The sequence below is a fragment of the Rhinopithecus roxellana genome, chromosome 15, assembly GCF_007565055.1.
Source record: "Rhinopithecus roxellana isolate Shanxi Qingling chromosome 15, ASM756505v1, whole genome shotgun sequence".
Taxonomy (NCBI): Eukaryota; Metazoa; Chordata; class Mammalia; order Primates; family Cercopithecidae; genus Rhinopithecus; species Rhinopithecus roxellana.
The window spans coordinates 26967760-26988520 of NC_044563.1; the positions used below are offsets into that span (position 1 = coordinate 26967760).

At 36.8% G+C, this 20761-nt stretch overlaps 1 protein-coding gene across 1 annotated transcript in view; it reads right to left on the reverse strand.

Moving 5' to 3' along the window:
• The window catches only part of SLC5A12 (solute carrier family 5 member 12), a 50377-nt gene extending 30843 nt beyond the window's left edge, over nucleotides 1-19534 (reverse strand). The window contains exons 1-6 of the mRNA XM_010389362.2: nucleotides 19182-19534; nucleotides 10128-10193; nucleotides 8810-8861; nucleotides 6811-6878; nucleotides 1306-1460; nucleotides 1044-1184 (exon numbers count right to left, since the gene is read on the reverse strand). Coding sequence (XP_010387664.1) covers nucleotides 1044-1184; nucleotides 1306-1460; nucleotides 6811-6878; nucleotides 8810-8861; nucleotides 10128-10193; nucleotides 19182-19520 — 821 coding nt within the window. The 5' untranslated portion in view covers nucleotides 19521-19534. The remainder of the gene's footprint in view (nucleotides 1-1043; nucleotides 1185-1305; nucleotides 1461-6810; nucleotides 6879-8809; nucleotides 8862-10127; nucleotides 10194-19181) is intronic.
• Between the last annotated feature and the right edge of the window lie 1227 nt (nucleotides 19535-20761).

A 20761-nucleotide genomic window follows, 5' to 3' on the forward strand; every position in this document is an offset into this window, starting at 1 on the left:
GTATCCTGGTTAGGCTGGGGAGGTTGAAACCTTGGGAAGCAACACTGAAGATGAAGAATCATTTTGGATGCAGTTTTGGCTTATTTCTGCCAGTTTTGTGAAAGTGTATATAACTTTGGTCTCTATTTTGGAGCATGGATAGCTTTCAGGGCTTGGAAAACGTTTGATGCTTGTGCCTCTGCTTGTATCCTTCAGAGCAAACAGACCAGGAAAGAGTCAGAGCAGCTGAAGATCCACTGTGGCTTGCTATATTACCCTTTGTTTTCTTATTTTTTTAACCTCTCCTTGGAAACTTTAAGAGTACAAACATCTGTTAAGTGAGCTTAACCTTTGCAAATATAAATGAAGCTTAACTTGGGCTTTTTCTGGTAAATGCCTACATCAAACAAAAAAAAAAAAAATGAAACTTAATGCAAACTACTCAGAAACCACCACATAACTTACAGATATCTAACTAAGAAATTTCCAATCGGATAGACCAAGTAAGACAACTGTACAGATGTAACCAATCAAATATTTCCTTTGCTTTACTTCCATGTTTAACCTATAATTTTTCCCCTTGTGTTCCCTCAATGGAGGACTTGAGCTACTTCTATTTGATAACTGCCTAATTCATAAATCACTGTTCACTCAAATAAACTCTTTAAAAAATTTAATTGTGCCTTTTAACCCATGAAAAGAAAAATAATAGTTGAAGAGACCACATGCTAAATCAAGTGAGGAAGAAATGTGAGCTATTTACCTTTGCATCGCCACCCACAGTACCTAATTTAATCTAGTAATTTCTCAATAAATGGAGGCAGCAAATAATCGAGAGAAAAGACAAATCAACTTCAGTTCATACCCCTTCTCGGCCACTTCCTGCTGAGATGACAGTAGTAACATTGGGCTCAAAAAGTTGAAAGAGTTAAGTGAGTCTCTCTGCCTCTCTCTTACACACACATACACATACACACACATGCCCCAAGAGGAAGTATTAATATATAATAAGTACCAAATAAGGTAAGATAAAACATTAAAATTTGTCTTTACTAAGAACTTACAGCTTAGCATGCTTTTCTGTTTTGCAAGAGATGCATCGCTGAATAGTTGATTGATTGACCCCATAGATTCCGAGCCATGTAAAAGTTCCTCCCACTGTGATAGTCCAAAAAGTGTGTCGCCTGAGAGGATCTACATCAAAGCTATGAGACAGACAGAAATGAGTGAACAAAGATATTCATTTGATGCCCAAGATATTATTTTAGGTGACCAGGTCATGTAGCTAAATCTTTGTAAAGTATGAAAAAATTGCATTGGACATACTCAAATATATGCAGTCGAGATCCATTTGTTGATTGCTCTAATACATTGTGGAATCCACCAGCATGAGTTGATCCTTGAATGAGAACCGTTAAGAAGCCCACAAACATGACAACCATCTGAAATGCATCTGTCCACACCACTGCTTTTAATCCTCCCTGAAATAGAGAGAATGTTTGAGTTCTTGAAAACAAACCCTGTAACTCTTCTGGCTCTGCAAAGCCTCTCTGCTAATACATGCATGCATTCTTTTGTTTATTCAGCATCAGCCACTGAGCATCTTTTATGTGCCCAGTACCATGTTAAGCATGAGAATAAAATGAAAAGTGAGACAGACCCCTTCCTTAACTTTATAGAGTTTATAATCTAATGGGAGAAGCAGATGTTAGACAACAAGATAGTGATTTACTTAAAAATGTAGAAAGTGCAACTAAGAAAGACAGGTTACTATAGGAGCATAAAACAGGGAATCCTGACCTGGTCTTGAGGAAATGATGTTCAAGCTAATTTCTGAAGAATGAGTAGGAATTTACCAACTACAGAGGACAAAGAGAAGAGGGAACCAGAATGTGTGAAGAAGCACAGCTCCCTGAGGAAATACAAGAAAACTGGAAGATGTTGGTCAAAAGTGTGAAACACCCAAAGAGGAATTTGCTCTTTGGGTGAATTTGCTAGAGGCCTGGCCACACAGACTTTGATGAAGACACTTAAATGATTTCTCAGGAGCATAAGAAAGCATTAACAAGAGTTACATGATGAGAGATTTTGTTTCACAGCAGTTTCATTGGTGATTGTGTGGAGAATCAACTGCAGGAAAAGAAAAGGAGTTGAGAGACCATCTCAGTTTATTTCAGTAGTCTATGCCCAATGTGATTGGCAGATAGAGGTAAGGTAGAGATGAAAAGAAGTGGATGGACTTAAAAGCTATTTTGGAGGTAAAATCAACATAACTCATGATTCATTGAATACAGGTGATAAAGAAGTAAAGGAATGAAGACTAACCAATAGGGTCTGGCTTGCACAACTACAGACACTGTTTGCAAAATTAGTGACAGGGAATATATTTTGGGAAACTGAGATGGTAGAATATCAAACAAAGAACTAGGAAGGAATGGTATATTCCAGACATTCATGGAGGAATGAGTTTTAAGAGCTACAGAATGGTCAAATGGTGAGGTAAGCAGAACAGAGGTCCAGGAGGATGAATCTAATAGCAAAATCTAGGATACAATGATTAGGCAAGAGGTTAGAGCAGTGGTTATGGAACCCACCCCAGTTCCCCTTGCGAGTCACTCGAGGAATGTAAAAGGAAAAATAAATAATTAAATGACATTTAAGCCCTATCCCCACGGGTTGTGAATTAATTAAGGTCTGGAATGGGGTCTGGTCCTCAGTGTCTTTTGAAAGCTCCCTCATCGACTCTAATGTAGAATTACAGTTGGGAACATTTGGGCAAGAAGAAGGAAGGAAAAAGAGAGGGTGTTGTAGTATTGCAGGTATAGAAGTCCTTAGGACCATGATCTATGTGGGATGAGCAAGTGGGGAAAGATGAAATAAAGTGATATATCAGTAAGTGCTTGGGAAATGAATGAGCCCTATGAAAATGAAATGACGTGGTATTTTTAACATTGAAAAACAGAATTATCATCTCTAGTTACTCCTCCAGAGTGTCAGGAACTTTAGTGAAAAGATGACAGGCTTCATCTTCATCTTGAGATGAAAGAAGACATTGGGGTTGCCCCATCACTTCTTTTGTAATTAAAATTGAAATTCAATTTTAAAAATAGACATTAAAGTACCTGCCAAAGGCATTGTATTTATGTATTTTGTTCACATATGGTCTGAGAAATAATAAATTTCTTACCTCTTACCCCTAGGTAGCACTAGCTTAATTTTCTTAAATCCATTAAGCCTTCCAAACCCAAATCTCAACATAAGATTTTAGTGCTATGAAGACAAAATTGCAAAGGCCTCTGTTTTCAGAGGATACTTGGCATTGGTTGTGCAGAAATCTTTATAAACTTGGCATAAGGCAAGAGAACAAACCACTTTATCAGATATTAATCAAAAGGCAGATTATAGTCACCATGAAGACTTGTCTGACTTCTTCATACAGCAAGAGTCCTCACCTCCTTTCTCTGTCATACACACACACACACTTATCTTCTTTAATACTGATGGTACCTTGTATGTCACCTACCTATTTAATCAAACTGCCTTGTTTGGGGCCTAATGTTTGCCCTACTAAACTACGGAACCCTGGATGGCAACAACCACTTTCTCTTTCACTGGTTATTTTAAATGTTTTATACATCCACAGACTTAGCACAGTAAAGAGACTGCAATATGAGCAAAGGTGAAGTCTCTAATTTGACAAGAGAGAGGAACAGAGGTGTGGTACAGAGATTATATGGGTAGATTGGATTCACAGAATGAAAGATTTTTAACATCAGGCTAAGGAGCTTATAATTTATCTTGTGAACAGTAGGAAGTAAGGAAAGAATTAGATCAGTAAAGTGGCACGAAGAAATGAATATTTTAAGAAGATTAATCTGACAGAGGTATGTGGGGTGTGGGAGCAAGAAGAGACTGGAAGCATAAAACCAGTTAGAAGGTAGTAAATTTAGTTCATTTTAGTTTATTGTGATTATAAAAATATCTGGATGTGTTTCTGATGTCATGGTTCTTGGTTTCTATGTGTCCTACTTTGGCTATGCTTGTTTTCCTCTTTTTTCTCTTGCTTTGATGAACTGAGGGTTGCTTTTTCAAACTCCATTTTTCTTAACTTTGACTATTTTATGTAAATGGGTTCCCTTGAAATTTTGCCATGCATTTTAAATGTAGAGTCAATATTTAAGCAATGCCATAATCCCCAGAAATTCAAGGATGATAAAACATTTAAGTCTGAGTACTCCCTTCCTGATTTACATGCTGTTATTATGTAGTTTGGGGGTAATTCTTTTTTCTTAATTTCAAAGTGGCATATAATTATAATTATGAACATAATTATTGATATGTTTTATATTTTAAATTGTACAATAATATAAAACATTTAATAATATATAAATTATAAAATAATGATGATCATTTAGTACCAAAAATAGTTTAACTATACTCATTAAATGTTTACTATTTTATTTTCTTATCAATTCTTCTGTTTAAAACTGTCATATTTTAATGTTTTCCCTTTCTCCCGCAGTATCTCCTCTAGATTTTTCTTTAGGGAAGATCTATAAGAGCTAAATTCTCTTTGGTTCTTGACACTCAACTCCTGAAAGATAGCTTCGTCAAAAATACAATTATGACTGGGTCTGGAATAGTTTTTCCTCAATGCTTTGAATATATTATTCCACTGCTTCCAGTTTCCATTGTTGTTGCTAAGTGTCCCTCTTTAAGTATCTCTTTCTCTTTCTTCTGGCTCTTTTGCAGGTCCTTCATTTGTATTTGCCGTTCTACAGTTTCACTAATATATCTAGATATAAACTTATTCTTTTGCTTTCTGCTTTAAGGTTACACTTTCTAAATCCATATGTACTTATATTTTATCATATCTGAAAAATCACAAGCCATAATTTTTTGAAAGACTACCTCACCTCCATTCTCTGTGTACGGTCCTCTGAGACTCCAATTGGACATGAATTTTGTCCACCATATGTCTCCATTTCTATTTCACTTTTTTCATCTTCTTGTCTCTCTGTTATTCTTTAGGTTATTTCTTTGGATAGAATTTGGATAGAGTTTCCATCATACTGATTGTTTCTTCAAATATATTTGCTCTTTATAATAATTATTATATTGTGTAGTCAGTCATTCCTGATGCTTATTCATCTTTGAAATTACATTCTTTATTTATTTAAGCTGTTTATGCACATCTATTCTTTTATTCAACATCTTTTAATACCAAAATATTTTGTTCTTGAGAGGCTAAATCTTGTTTATTGCTTTGCTGATCCTCACTCACAGTAAATTTCTATTTCATATTTTTTATGATATTTTGTTAACGTTATCGTCAGATCTTTATCTGTGTGTAAATATCTTATAGTCTTAAGTTGGATTATTCCTCCAGAGAGGATTTGCACTTTTTCCTTGAAAAATTTGAAGTGCATCACTGAAGTAAAACCATGTTAGCTCCCCTCAAGGATTCTAGCTTAATGTTATAGTCCCAAGCTCAGTTTCCCTAAATTTTCACTGACCCAAATTTCAGTATCTTAATAGTAGTAGTACTGTTATCACCACCTGCCTTCAAGTCAGCCTCATGCATCCTGTCTACCCACAACACTCCTTCCAAATATCAGTCCTGATAATTAATATGTTTTAAATTGTTTTGTATTATTTTGTTACTTTGTTTTGGGGGGAGAACACTTACTTAGGGAGCTATGATAGCTTTTTCAAGACAAGCAATGCATTAAAAATTGTTATATCCAGCATCTAGCTGTCCTTCTCTGGACAGGTACCTCAGAGCAACTAATCTATTACATGAGATCAGAGGTAAGAGAAGCAAGATCCTATTTTTTTAGCATAGGTGGGAAGAGTTGAGTGTCTGGAATAGAATTATGGTAATGAGAATGGAATTTTTAAAAATGAAGACAAAACTAAGTGCAAATAAATAATGGAATTTGTGAGTATGAAAAAGAGGGATCAGGATGTTACATAATCAGAATAGATGTTACAAAGAGTAGGTGATATGCACATAACACCAAAATACATGAATCATCTGCTATATGAAAATATATTAATTTTTTATTTTTATCTATAGTGAAGGAAAGAGAATTCAACTGTCTGGGAACCACTGCCACATGCTTAACTGGTTAATTATGGTTAAAATGACTCAACTGGTTAACGTGGTAAAATGACTCAGAAGAATACAGATTACAGTTGCAGGGAGTGGGCAAACAATAGGTCCTCAATGAATGCTGGACTAAACTATATATAATTGTATTAATTACATAAATATGCTGCCAATACAACTCAGGCTCCTTAATTAAAAACAGAGCATGTGTAAAGCCAAATGGTAAGTGTAATCCAGGCTTATCCAGAAATACAAGACAAAAACAAGCTGCGAAATTCTCAAGTTTATAAAATAGCAGCCATCATTGCTCACTTGTATGTACGTTTTGTTATTTCTCAACCAGTAGACAGTGAAGTATAAAGTGTAAAGTATAAGTGTCATCTGTAGTTTATGAGGGCCATGAATGAATAAACTATTTTCTCAGAAGTAGCATAGGTTCACCTATTCTCTAATCAAGAAGACTTTTTCATTAGATTTTTTTCTTATTAGGCATGCTTTTCTTGAATGAGTGCAGAGATTAAATTCTCTTAAAGGTTGGTAATGAAAAGAATTTTAAACAACAGCACCTTCCTCAGGAAACTGTGACAGATAAGCTGACATACTTCTGCTTAATTTTGGAATAACAAATTCCGCTATAATTAGATGCCTGTTGCTGGAAATGTGCCCTTACCCCATATTAGGAGGTAGTGTTAAATACTTCTTCACAGCTAGATACATACCAGAGTACAGTAGAATGTGCAAACAATTCCTGTTGCAAACACAGAGCCCCAGAGATCAAACCCAGTCACTAGGAAAGAAGAAAAAATTATTAAAAGAAGTTTTCTTGAAAAATTAAAAGAGCAAGTTTTATGAGGAAAAAGACACAATATTTTTATCAGTGTTCTTTGTAGGCAAAAGTAAAATCAAATTAGAGTTTTTCCTCATTAAATTTTCTCACCTTCGAGAAAGATTATTTTTTGTTATATTTTTATACTTCTAGCTAGTCCATACATTTTATGTAATGTTAAGTCAAATTTTTCCTCCTAAGATTTTGTAGATTCCAATCTTTGATCCAAATGTTTTGTTTTTGAGTTTCTGTTTTTCTCAACAAAGTTAGTCTGAGTACTCTGAAATCACCTAAACATCATCCATGAGCAGGGATATGAAAGGAAATAATGGCTTTAGAGGTTCCACTAGGAAGACGTTTGGGCAGAAAGTCAGTAGACTTGAATTTTTATTCAAACAACCCACTTCTCTTCTCTGACCATCATGAGAAACATGAATAAAAATTGAGTTTTAATGGATCTTTGACTTTTTTTTCTAGGAAAACAATCCTTTTATTGAACTTACCTAGCATATATAGGTACACATCTGCCATGGTGGTTTGCTGCACCCATAAACCCATCATCTACATTAGGTAATTCTCCTAATGCTATCCCTCCCCTAGCCCCCTACCCCTCAACAGGGCTCCAGTGTGTGATGTTCCCCTCCCTGTGTCCATGTATTCTCCTTGCTCAACTCCCACTTATGAGTGAGAACACGTGGTCTTTGCTTTTCTGTCCTTGTGATAGTTTGCTGAGAATGATGGTTTCCAGCTTCACCCATGTCCCTGCAGGACATGAACTCATCCTTTTTTATGGCTGCATAGTATCCATGGGGTATATGTGCCACATTTTCTTTATCCAGTCTATCATTTATGGGCATTTGGGTTGGTTCCAAGTCTTTGCTATTGTGAATACTGCTGCAATAAACATATGTGTGCATGTGTCCTTATAATAAAATGATTATAATCCTTTGGGTGTATACCCAGTAATGGGATGCTGGGTCAAATGGTATTTCTGGTTCTAGATCCTTGAGGAATCACCCCACTGTCTTCCATAATGGTTGAACTAATTTACACTCCCACCAACAGTGTAAAAGCGTTCCTATTTCTCTACATCCTCTCCCACATCTGTTGTTTCCCGACTTTTTAATGATCGCCATTCTAATTGGCATGAGATGGTATTTCATTGTGGTTTTGATCTGCATTTCTCTAATTACCAGTGATCTTTGACTTTTAACAATCCATGCTTTTTTATTCCTGTTGCTTCTAGGAATACATATCATAAAATCAGATTACAAGTCCAAAGCACAAAACTCAGAGGAATATCAAGATAAAAAGGACTTTTTTGGCAGCTCTTATCTAATCCTCATTGACTCTGAGGTTAATATTTCTCAGTATAAGCCCATAGCCCAACTAACTGGAATATTGAGGACTTTCAATATGGCAGGCATCATTGTGAAGTTTACTTTGACTTTTATTTCTTTCCTTTTTGTTTTTAGGATTATAAACTATAAATTTTAGTGTAACTATTACAAGCAACTTTTACTCTTATACTGAGATTATCTACTTCATGAGATCACTGAAGTCCGTATATTATAGATGACCATACTTAGCAACATATACAATACCAAAACTTCCACAATTCCAATGATTTAAAAACCAAAACCAAATCCCAAACAAACAAAAGCAATCAAAATTGGTGTCTAGAAGTATATGAGTCAAAACCAAGTAATTAATTATTTGCATTATTTTCAAAGTTCAATATTTAGAGCTTTATGTCATGACTCCTAATAGTAATTCAGAATCCCCTAACCAGAAGAATATCTCCCCAACAAAGTATTTTATTTATAATTCTCCAAGGTGAGAAGTTAGGCATAAACATGGTAAAATATGCCAAGGGAATATTGATAACTTACCTTGATTGAGTGCCAGGGCAGGAGCATACACCACCACTCCTGTGTAGAGAATCTGGTAGAGAAACAAGAATCAGACTGGCAGTGTGAAAGTGATGTAGAAAGGAAAACTGCCTAGAAAGTTCTTTATTGATGTTAGAGTTGTATTCTCTTCAACTTGTTCACCAAACATTGCATTCCCATCCACTCTAATTTTGAAGTTGCTCACCACTTTCAGTAGTTTGTAGAGGGGATGTAATCATTAGATGGAGGAAGAGGGTTGGGTTTTCAAAATTGCTACTAATTTTGAGATATTATGGTTATATTTTGTGTATCTCTAAGGGATATAAAAATAGACTTACTTAAGTTTTGATTCATCTTCCTTCTACCCATTTTCCTGATACACGCATCTTAGTGTACTCTCTACTGACTTCATGAGAAGCTTTACTAAGGAACAGAAGCATATTTTAGCAGTTTGCTGAAATACGGAATTTAGACGTGAGATAAAAAGAATCTGCAAGGGAAAAAAAAAGTACTGTGCTGGGAAGACTAACAACATGCGTGATCTCCATAATGAATATATCTTCTAATTCCCAGAAGTGCAACCACCACCCTGCTGGAAATAGGTCCAGTTTCTCCAGTTTCTATTTGGAATTTCACCATGCAGAGATTCATGTTAGGGTTTTAAAAGGCAAATATCTATGGGCAGGTAAATTAGCATTGTTTTCCTCCTATTTTCTTGCCTAAATTCTTCAGTCAGTGAGTGGGAGTTATGATTAGAAAGAGGGAAGAAGCTTATCTTCTAGCAGAAAGTACTTGGTGAGTAGTAGGAAGTGTACCAGTGCCGTGCCATGGGCAAATTTGGAGCAGCATGAAGACATCCCAAAGCTGGGAGGGTGTGAAAGGAGTTCATAAGAGAGAAGAGAGGCAAGTAGGAGTATTCGCTGGGAATATTGTCTTAAAATGACTTTCAGTAAAATAGGTATTTCTGCTTCAACTCAGTTAATGGTTAAAAACAAACAAGAAAAAAGAAAAAAACTATTTACCAGACCATTTCATATCTAACTTAGAGCAACTTGTACAGCTTAAACAGCAGTGAAATACATGTTAAGAAAATGTGGGTGGCTTATACACACACACAGATGGCTTTTTTTTCCCTTTGTGGCATACAATGTACATTTGCTTGTTATTTTTAGTACAGATTAAAAGTGCTGTCTTTGGAAGAAAGTAGTGTCTTCTGAGTATTAAATGTCCTTTAGCTAAGTTTATTGCCCCCAAAATAAACAAACCTGTATCTAGTAACCTCATAGTTTCCACATCTGCAGCAGCCATGACCCCTTACCGTCTGTACAATGTAGATGACTGTGGCAGCATAGCGAACTGGTTTGTTGAATCGTAGTTGTAAGTACTAAAGGAAACAGAAAGACATACAGAGTCAGTGGGGTTTAGATAAGAGCTGCTAAGAAAGTCCTTTTTATCTTGGTATATCGTCTGTTGTGCTTTGCACTTTAATTTGATTTTATGATATGTATCCTTAGAAGCAACAGGAATAAAAAAGCATGGATTGTTAAAAGTCAAAGATCTATTGAAATTCAATTTTTGTTCATGTTTCTCATGATGGTCAGAGAAGACAAGTGGGTTGTTTGAATAAAAATTCAACTCTATTGACTTTCTGCCCAAAAGTCTTCCTAGTGGACCCACTGAAGCCATTGTTTCCTTTTATATCCTTGCTGCCCCAAATTTAGTTGAATCTTTTATTTTCTCTTTTCTGGATTGCTGTTGTAGCACCCCAATTGATCTCCCTGATACCAATCTTTGCCCACTCATCCTATCAATCACATATCTCCCATATCAATTCTTTTAAAGCAGAGCTCTGATCATTTTGCTCTTTTTCTCAAATTCTTCAATGATTCTCTATCATTGACAAAACATAGTTCATATCCCAGGCTTGATATTCCAATCCTTCCATTGTCGGACCCACACCCTCCCTTTCTTAAATCATATCACTAACCTTCACATAATTTATTCTCCACATGCAATTATTGTTTATCGTTCAGCTAACATGTTTTGTGCTTTTTCAGACCTTTCCTTTGTTTAGGCAGAACTCTCAATATAAGAGCCACTGTCCCCAAATTTCACAAAGTCTTAGTCATCTGTCAATAGATGGAAGGAAAAGTAAATACGTTCTTTCAGATATAGAATTATGCAGTTGAAATAGTCCTTTCTTCTTTCACAGATGAGAAACTCAAGGCTTAGATTATAGATGAAAGCATCAGCCCAATTGCTATTCCTGGCCCTGATCATACTTCATCCTCTGAGCTCATATGGCACTAATACTAAGACTTTTTCATGGTTATCAGTTGCTATCTTGTATTTTGGTGTTGAATTTTATTATCTCACTCTATTCGTTTGTTATTAATACTGTATAAATTAATTGCCACCAATTTGTTGTTTTGAGACAACAGAAATTTATTACCTCTCGGTACTGAAAACCAAAAGTTAAAAATCAGTTTCACTGGGTCAAAATCAAAGTGTGAGCAGGAGGCTCCTACACGAGGCTCTAAGGAAAAGTCAGCTTCCTGCCTTCATGCTGTTAGTGGCTGCTGGCAGTCCTTAGCTTCTGGTTCCATCACTCCAGTTTCTGCCTTTACAGTTACATTGCCTTTTCTTTTGCCTGTCAAATTTCCCACAACCTCCCTCATATAAGGATATATGTGATTGTATTTGTATATAGCCTCTCTGGATAACCCAAGACAACTTTCTCACCTCAAAATCCTTTAATCACATTTGCAGTAATCCCTTTTAAAACAAAAATACATGTAAAGTAATATTCACAGCTTTCAGGGATTATGCCTGGATATATATTGGGGAAGGTATGCTGTTTTCAGCCTACCACATTTACTATCCCTGATATATACAAGTACTGTTCTCTTTTATTCATTTTTATCTTTGTCATTTACATATTCATTCATTCAACGAATATTTGTTACCTGCTTTACATATTGCATTCTGACACAAAACGGTAAGTAAATATGATATAGTCCATACCATAGAGGATCCTACAGATTAGATGAAGTGACCATTAACACATATTTATACTAATAAAAGTAAAGTTGCAATTGTGGTATGTTCAATTGTGATATGTTCAATTGTGATATGTTCACAGCTAAAAGTAGCTGTGAACTTACTAAATAGTAGGATCTGATTTACTGTTTTGAAGGTAAGGAAAGGTTTTTCTCAGTAAGTATTCTAGAAGACATTAACACGTGTCTTTCAGTGTATAACAAACATGTATTGAAAAAACAAAATAAAGTTTTAAAGTATCAATTGGCTTGAGGATTAAATTTCTTGCTAGTAGTTTCTACTTGATAGTAGTTTTTTTTTTTCCTGAATTTAAAAATTTCACTTTGATTAAATCAAGGATTGACAACCAAGTTATCCTTTCCCTAGAAACAACAGATAAATGTTTCATGGCTTACAATGGGCCCTTCTTTGAAACAAAGGACATCTCTTGGCAGAACTGTGATTCCATTTTATAATAACTCACATTCTGAATTTATCCTGCCAGATTCTCCCAAACCTGAGGTAGAAAACCACCTTATTTTCAGGCCCTCCCTTCAGATGATACATTCTGTGAGCCAGAATGTATACTCCAGTGAATATGTGAATGAGGGCACCAGACATAAGGAAAATATTACAGAGGAAGGGAAGTCAGTGAGGAGTCAGCGGTCTCAAATATCGTAAGATAGAAAACACTGCGAAATGTTTGTGGTGAAGACAACTTAGGTTCAAATCTTGTGCCCTTGGGAAGACTATTTTCTGCCACTAAACCATGATTTTATCTTCTGAATGGATGTTGTATGGATCAAATGGTGGGAGGTATGATAATGCCAAGTACAGAACTAGAGCTATAGTAGGATTTAATGACTGCTGTGGTCACTGAGGGTGCAACACCCATAGTTTATTGGCATTCACTGTTCCAGTACATGTTGATGGCATCTAAATGTGCCTGAGATTATCTACTGGAGAGTGTTCTGAGCCTTTGCACACGGCCATAGGGCAGATCAGAAAGGCTTGCGGGTGTTATCATTGGCACTCAGCCAATGACTAAATGGAGTTGGAAACAAAATACCCTGGCTTTTTGCCTTTCAGTGAGGACAATCCTGAGACATGCTTTATATTGTCTGTTAGAGATCCCCAGTTGGATTGAACCCCAGTTGTTCACAGTGGTAACCTGCTCAAAATTACATTTTTTTATTGGCATCTTTTTCTTCTATGTCTCACGTTGCCACTTGTCTATCAATGCTTACTAGAATCACTTCCCCCAGATAAACTTGCATTCAAATCCTTGTTTCAGGATCTGCTTCTAGTAGAATGCAACTTAAGACAGAGACATTTCTAGTAAATATAATGCAAGTAAAAATTTTGAAAATGCTTCTGTAATGAGGTGTGTTCTCTTTCTGAGAGGAACTCTTTTCTATCACATAAAGAACTCAGGATAGCCCACAGGAGGATGAGACTAAAGGTAACAAGGACAAGCTGTCTCATTTGCATTCCCCTAGGCCAGCAAGCTGCTAGCCAACTTGCTACCTTATGGAAGTCACAGAGATGGTCCCAAGTGAGACCAGCACAATTTTATGGGGCCCATCTGAGCCAGGCAAAATTGCTAATCTGCAGAATTGTGAGAAAATAAAATTGTTATTTTGAGACATTTATTTTGGGGTAGTATGCTACATAGCGATAGATAACCGTGAATACAAAGATTGGCACTAGAAGTGGGGAGGTGTACCTAAAACCAAAAACATGTAGTATTAGCTTTGGTACTGGGTGGCACAAGGAATTCTGGAAAACCTAAGGGGCAATGAATCCTGAAAAACAGTAAAGCCATGAGGATATTGCTATAGGGATCTCAAAAAAAAAATCAATGGTTTTCACATCTCAGTTAAGTTCTACTCAATTCAGTCAACCCAGTAAAATTACAAAGATAGTACTGGGGAAAAGCTATATGAACAAAGACCTGATCAGAAATCAGGCTCCTTGAATTCCAGTTTGAGATTTGCTGGCATCTCACTCTGTGATCTATGCTTCAGGATTCTCATCTGTGAAAGAAGACTATTCCAACTGCATACTTCGATATCTGAAAGAATTTATCCACTTTTCCTTTCAATGTATTCACTACTTCATTCAATAGTCACCTTTGGTGTATATATAAGCTATTCCTATCGTCAAAAGTAAAAATGCAACAGAGAAGTTGCATGCTTCATGCCTGCTTATAAAAATACCTGAGGTGACATTGACCAACATTATGATGGATTATTTTCAGAACCCCAAACTTGATCCAGCCATACTCTTTTCCATCTCAGGAAATACCAACTCTACTTTTCAGGTTGGTTTGAGCCCAAATTACATAGAACCAGCCTTTACTCCTCTCTCTCCCTCCCCACATCCAATTCATAAAAGAAATCTAGGTGCTTGCCCCCCACTTTCAAAACAAATTTACTTGCATTCATCCTCTCTTACCACCCCTATTACTATCATCTCTTGCTCAGATTATGTAAGTACACTCCCAATTACCTCCCCGATTCAGCAGTAAAAGCCCTATAATTATTCTTAATATCTAGTTAGAGTAATCCTCTTAACATACAAATCCTATCATGTCACTTCTCTTCCCAAACACTGTAATGACCCATCATTTCTAAAGTAAAAGCTAATCCCTATGATGACCTAAGAGGCCCCATAGGCCGGGCGCGGTGGCTCAAGCCTGTAATCCCAGCACTTTGGGAGGCCAAGATGGGCGGATCACGAGGTCAGGAGATCGAGACCATCCTGGCTAACACGGTGAAACCCCATCTCTACTAAAAAATACAAAAAACTAGCCGGGTGAGGTGGCGGGCGCCTGTAGTCCCAGCTGCTCTGGAGGCTGAGGCAGGAGAATGGCGGGAACCCGGGAGGCGGAGCTTGCCGTGAGCTGAGATCCCGCCACTGTACTCCAGCCTGGGCGACAGAGCGAGACTCCATCTCAAAAAAAAAAAAAAAAAAGAGGCCCCATAATGTTGGTTCAGACCCTAAATATCTCTTTTACAACAAATATTATATAGCACCATTTACTCTGCTGAAATAGTATTCAATAATATCTTATAGATAAACATTGAATTTCTCAAAATATAAATATAATTACTAAAATACCACCACTGTTATTTAAAGGAGAACTAAAAGGAAAGCATTTACCTAAAAAAAGTGTGTAATGTATAAATGCTCAGAAACCACTGTACAAGAAAACACAGTGAAGTAGTAGTCTGGGGATTATCATAAAGAAAATTTGAAATTGAAGAGAAGTAAGTAGTTCAGAAGGCAAGAAGTCCAAGAAAAAATGAGAGAACAGGTGGGCATTGGCCTATAAGCCAATATTAAATTAGGTAAATAATAACAAACTGGATTTATTAGTGTATGATAAGAGAAGGAAGGAAATAACTTTAAAGTAAAGATAATATTATGAGACTAATAATAAACTGCACAACTGACATAATGAAAATATATGATATTGCAAACCAGCTAAGCCTAAATTATCACTTGAGGGTGAGAAGAATTCCCTATACTTTGACTTGTGACAGGGTAGTGATAAAGTAGCACAGATGGCATATCTTAGTCTTGAAATCCCACTGCATATCAAGGCATTTAAATCAGTTGGCTATTGCTATATAACACCCACCCCCAAACTCATTGGCTCAAAAACCAAAAACTTATTATTTCTTGTAACTCTGAGGACAGGCTGGGTGATCTCTCTGGTTTCATCAGGACTCTCATGTAGCTTCAGTAACTTGGAAGATCAATGGAGAGAGGTCTGAGACGGCCTCACTCACAGGTCTGGTAACATGTATTGGCTGTTGGCTGGGTATCTTTGTTCTCTATGTGTCCACTGCTGCTCCTGAAGCTAGATCAGCTATGCTAGCTTCCTTACACAGCAGTATCAGGGCAGCATCCCAAGATGACAAAGGCAGAAGCTACAAGGCTCCTAAGGCCTAGGCTCCAAGCTCACAGAACATCACTTTGACTACATTCTAGTGGTCAAAGCAAGTCTCAAAACTGGCCAAAGTTCACAGGGTGGATAAAGAGATTCCACCTCTTTCAATCTTTGGTATTTAAAAAGACCCTAGAAAGCATATCTTTCAATAACTACTAGAGAATGGAGGCTGAAGAAAGAAACAGAAACTTAAGATGCTACAGACAGACTAGGCGGTTTAAATTTGAAGATAGCAACAACAATAATCAAAATAATGCAACACTCTTACATAGTATTTACTATTTGCCAGGCTCTGTTAAACGTATTTGTTTACAGTACATCATTTCCTCCTCACAGACATCCTTTGAGATAGATGTTTTTATTACCACTATTTTACACATGTGAAAACCAGGTATACAAAAGTTAAGTAGTTTACGCCAAAGTCATGCAGCTAGCAAGTAGCAGAGCTGACATTGAAAGTCAAGTCAACAGAGTTTAGGTCCATACTGTTTTTTTATTTTTATTTTTTAAAGACAGAGTCTCACTCTGTTGCCCAGGTTGGAGTGCAGTGGATCTCAGTGGTTCACTGCAACCTCCCAGGTTCAAGTGATTCTCATGCCTCAGCCTCTTGAGTAGCTGGGATTAGGCATGCCAACATGCCTGACTAATTTTGTGCTTTTTTTTTTTTAGTTGAGATGGGGTTTTGCTATGTTGGCTAGGCTAGTCTTGAACTCCTGACCTCAGGTGATCCACCCAACTCGGCCTCCCAAAGTACTGGGATTACAGACGTGAGCCACCACGCCTGACCTAGAGTCCATACTTTTAACTTGCATGCCATAATGCCAATTTTTGTAAAACAAGAGGTAATCTCAAAACAACCTTATGTCTACTTTACACACTCTGGATTACTTACTATTAGGTCACTAAAAAGTTAAAAACATGTAGTGGCAAAAATAGTAAATATTTTGAAAACAATTTAGTAAATTAAATTCAATGAAGTCCTTATATTTTCAATAGTTGTACTAATTTATAGATTTAAAAAGAGAATCAAATCTCCTCAGTTACATAGTTGCAATTGGTTTAGTTGTTTTTGCAGTAACTGAGTCATTTTACTAAAACCAGTTACGGCTAAGCCTGAATTGAGCAGCATATATGGAATAGACAGATTGCTCAAAGTAAGTAAATTGTTCAATAATTTTAAGATAACATTTTTATTTCATTTAATTTCTGGAAAATATACTCATTTATAGTGTGTGTATAACTTTTTATTGTAAAGTTACTGTGTACTAAGGTAGTATTATTATGTGCAGTAGTTTTTGAGCATTACAGCCTTATAATATCATGCAGTGCAGAGTGAAATGACTCATTGTATGTGTGTCTTTACACACTGAAAGACATCTGATGTTTCTGCCCTCAACTCCCTAAACATTGGTGGTGACCCCTAATCATTGTGACAACCAAATAGCCTACAAATATCCCAATTACTCCCACTGTGTGGCACCAGCCCCACTGAGACCCCTGCTGTATGTAACTGGGCACTCCCATCTCTTTGATCTTATCTTTTACCATTGTCCCCTTTGTTCTGTCTTCTCCAAGCACACTGATTTCTATGCTGTCCTTCAACATGTCAGTCACACTCCTTTTCTAGGGCCTTTGCATCTGTGACTCCTTCAGCCTGAGATGTACTTCCCTTGTCTGGTGCAATTATTTGCTTTCTTCCAGTCTCCATTTAGATGTCCTTTTTTTCTTGAGGTTTCCTATGATCACCGTCTATGAATATGGACATTCTCCACTCATACCAGCATTCCTCCTCTCTATCTCATCATATTTACTTTACTTTTTCTCCATTTTTTTTTTTTTTTTTTTTGTAGGACAGGATAGCATAGTTATTTAGCATATGATAGCTAAAGGTAGACTGTCTGGTTTGAAAAACTTACTTGCTAGCTTTACGTCACTTAGCAAGTTACTTAATTCTGTATGCCTCAGTTTTCTAGTCTGTTAAAAGAAGGTGATGGTACCTATCTAAAAAAGATTGTTTTAAGGCCAAATCACTTAACACACATAAGGAACTTACAGAAGTACTTAATACCTTGTTAAATACCGTATACATTTATATTATAATTTTCTTACACAGTATATGTTTATTGACTGCCCTTCTCTGCTATGAAGTAAGCTCCATGATAGCAGGAACTTGGTGCAATGCTTTACGCCTAGGGCTACGACAATGCCTAGAACAAGCTGGGCGTGGTGGCAAACCCCTGTAGTCCCAGACACTCAGGAGGTTGATTCAGGAGAATCACTTGAGCCCAGGAGTTTGAGAACAGCCCGGGCAACATAGCAAAAGCCCCATCTCATAAATCAATACATAAATAAATGGGGAAAAAAAGGAGTGCCTTTTTAAGTATCTTAAGAGTAGATGCTTAATGAGTATTTACTGAGTATGGTCATAAAAATTACATTCCATGAAACTGTGAAATCAATAACACTTTTTAAGAGTTCCTAAAAAGTGTTCATTTGCTTGAGTGGCTTTTGAAGGCTAGAATAATGTTTCATAGTCATTTAGCTTACAGATTTTTTTTTAAAAAAATAGGTCTCTTTTGAGTCTTCTGCAGTGACTTAGTAGTGATGCCGGATAATGAAAATAAACACCTTATTACTAGAAACTTATTTTTTATAACACTTCTATATTGAGCATGCAAATTCAATTTTGAATATGATGTCTTCATTGAGAATCATTGTAAAGCCAAAACACCACTATCTCATTTCCCTCTCATTAAATAATTCCCATATTTGTGTTATTTAGCAGTTCCTTCCTGTTAAAATATGTTTTGTATTTTTCAAAAATATTTCCATTCCCTCATTAAAAATTAGAGTCTCATTATAATTTGTATTAAAATGCCCTCTACTCTCTGACGGAAAGGCCACTAAGTAGAGATACAGAAAAAATTAGGTTCTCAGGTCACTTTACTATTCAAAAATCTTAGCTAGGTCATTTATCTGTATCTCAATTTTCTTAGCTGGAAGATTGCCATACTCATGATAGATGTTCTGTTTGCTTTTCAGAATGATGATGTTCATAATAATAAAAAATAACATCAGCCCTCTTCATTGCAAGCCTCCCACAAGTGAGACCATACATTAAGTGCTTACATAGAGGTTCTCATTTAATCATTAAAATAGCCCTGTGGGATTGTCAGCATTATTTTCTTTCTATAGATGGGAAAATAGGTACGTCTCTCTCCAAAGCTTAGGCTTTTAAAAAAAAACTTCTAATGTCTTTCTCATAATGTGTAATTGTCCTGAAAATCAGTGAATGTTCTTCAACTACCAGGTGCTACCATCAAGAGGATGAAAACAATAAATAAATAACAGAGAAGAATGGAGAAATCATCTTACCTCATAAGTGCTGGTGATACCAGATCTGTAGAACACAGGGAGAAAGAGCTCTGATGTTAAGATGACGACAAATAGATAAGCAATGAAGAAGACTGTGAAGGATGCTCCAAAGCGGTAGACTTCAGAAGGGGTCCCCAGGACCGTGACAGCTGACATGAAGCTGGCTGTCAGAGACAAGGCGACAGGGCCAAAGCTCATTTGCCTTCCCCCAACCAGGAACTCTCGGGAAGTTGCCTTTTTCCTCTCCTTAATGGCAAAGAACACCCCAATTCCAGAGGAAACGAAAAAGAGGGCTGCAAATACAACATAATCCCAAATTGCAAAGTTCTTCGCCTCCATACTGGAAAGTATGACACCAGAGAGTTTCTTTCAGTGAGGTCTCAGGAAGAAGACGTTTTCAAAAGCAAAGTTCAGTACAGTGGATGCTTTGCTGAGAGGGGAAGCTGGGATTCCCTGAAGAAAATGATTACCAGAGGCACTTGTGCGAATCTGCAGACACCAAGGTGTACTTAGGGAAGATCTCAAAAGTTGACTTCAAAGAAGAATCTGGTGGTGGTATTGGCACCAATAGATGAGAATTTGAAATCTGACCCTGGCAAAGAGCTGTCTGCTCCTCTCCTAAAGCATAGCCACGGAGAAGGAATTCAGACGTGTTCTGAAATTATAACCACTGGGGGTGGAATGGACTGGCCAGATAACATGCTGTTTTATCTCTTAGATTTTTTTTTTTCTTACTCAAGGTTAAACATTACTGGGAAACATAGAATTGATAACAGTTGACCACCTCAGCATTTTTAATTCGTGAGACGGAATCTGTAAAATGCAAACACAATTCTCAGCAGTGTCTCCCTCCTGAGGAAGGGAAAGTGAAGGCTGTGTGCCTGCAGTTGTCTGAGGCAGTGGCTGTGGAGGGAAAGGAGCAAAGGACTAGGAATCCAGAGACCTTTGCTCGAGTCCTGGCTCAACCACGAGAAAGCCGTGATACATTTCATAAGTCATTTAACATTTCTGAACTTCACCTGGAACACAGGGATAATAAGACCTTGCAAGGTTTTTCAGTCTTAAACTTCCTGACTCTCTTTGTTCTGATCGTAAAATGAAAGGTAATAATATCTACCTCATTGGCTACTATCTGTGCTTACAGCAGAGAACTCTTGAACATCATAGTTTTTCTTTCTTTCCACTAGGACTCAGAAAAATTGATTTGCCATTAATTAACAAATTATTTATAGCCTTCAACTTTATCTTGTCTTTCTCTTATTTTTACCGGGTTACAATAACTGTACCCACAGGCTAAGTTAGAATTAGGACCAGGACAAATGAGAGAAGGAAGGTAACAATCCAGTTATAAATTCCTGTTTCTGCTCTCTTTAAACTCTGTCAATTGTTCCAAAGTACCTCCAGTGCAATTTCTAATTTTGTTCTTGCTTCTCCTCCTTCTTCAGTGGCTTTCTCCATCTCCACCTCTACAAAGCCTGTCTATTCTACAAGATCTAGCACGAGTTTTCTCTACTCTATGAAGGTTTCGCTGCCTCTCCACGTCAACTCCTATAGAACGTAACCTCCCTTAGTACTCAGTT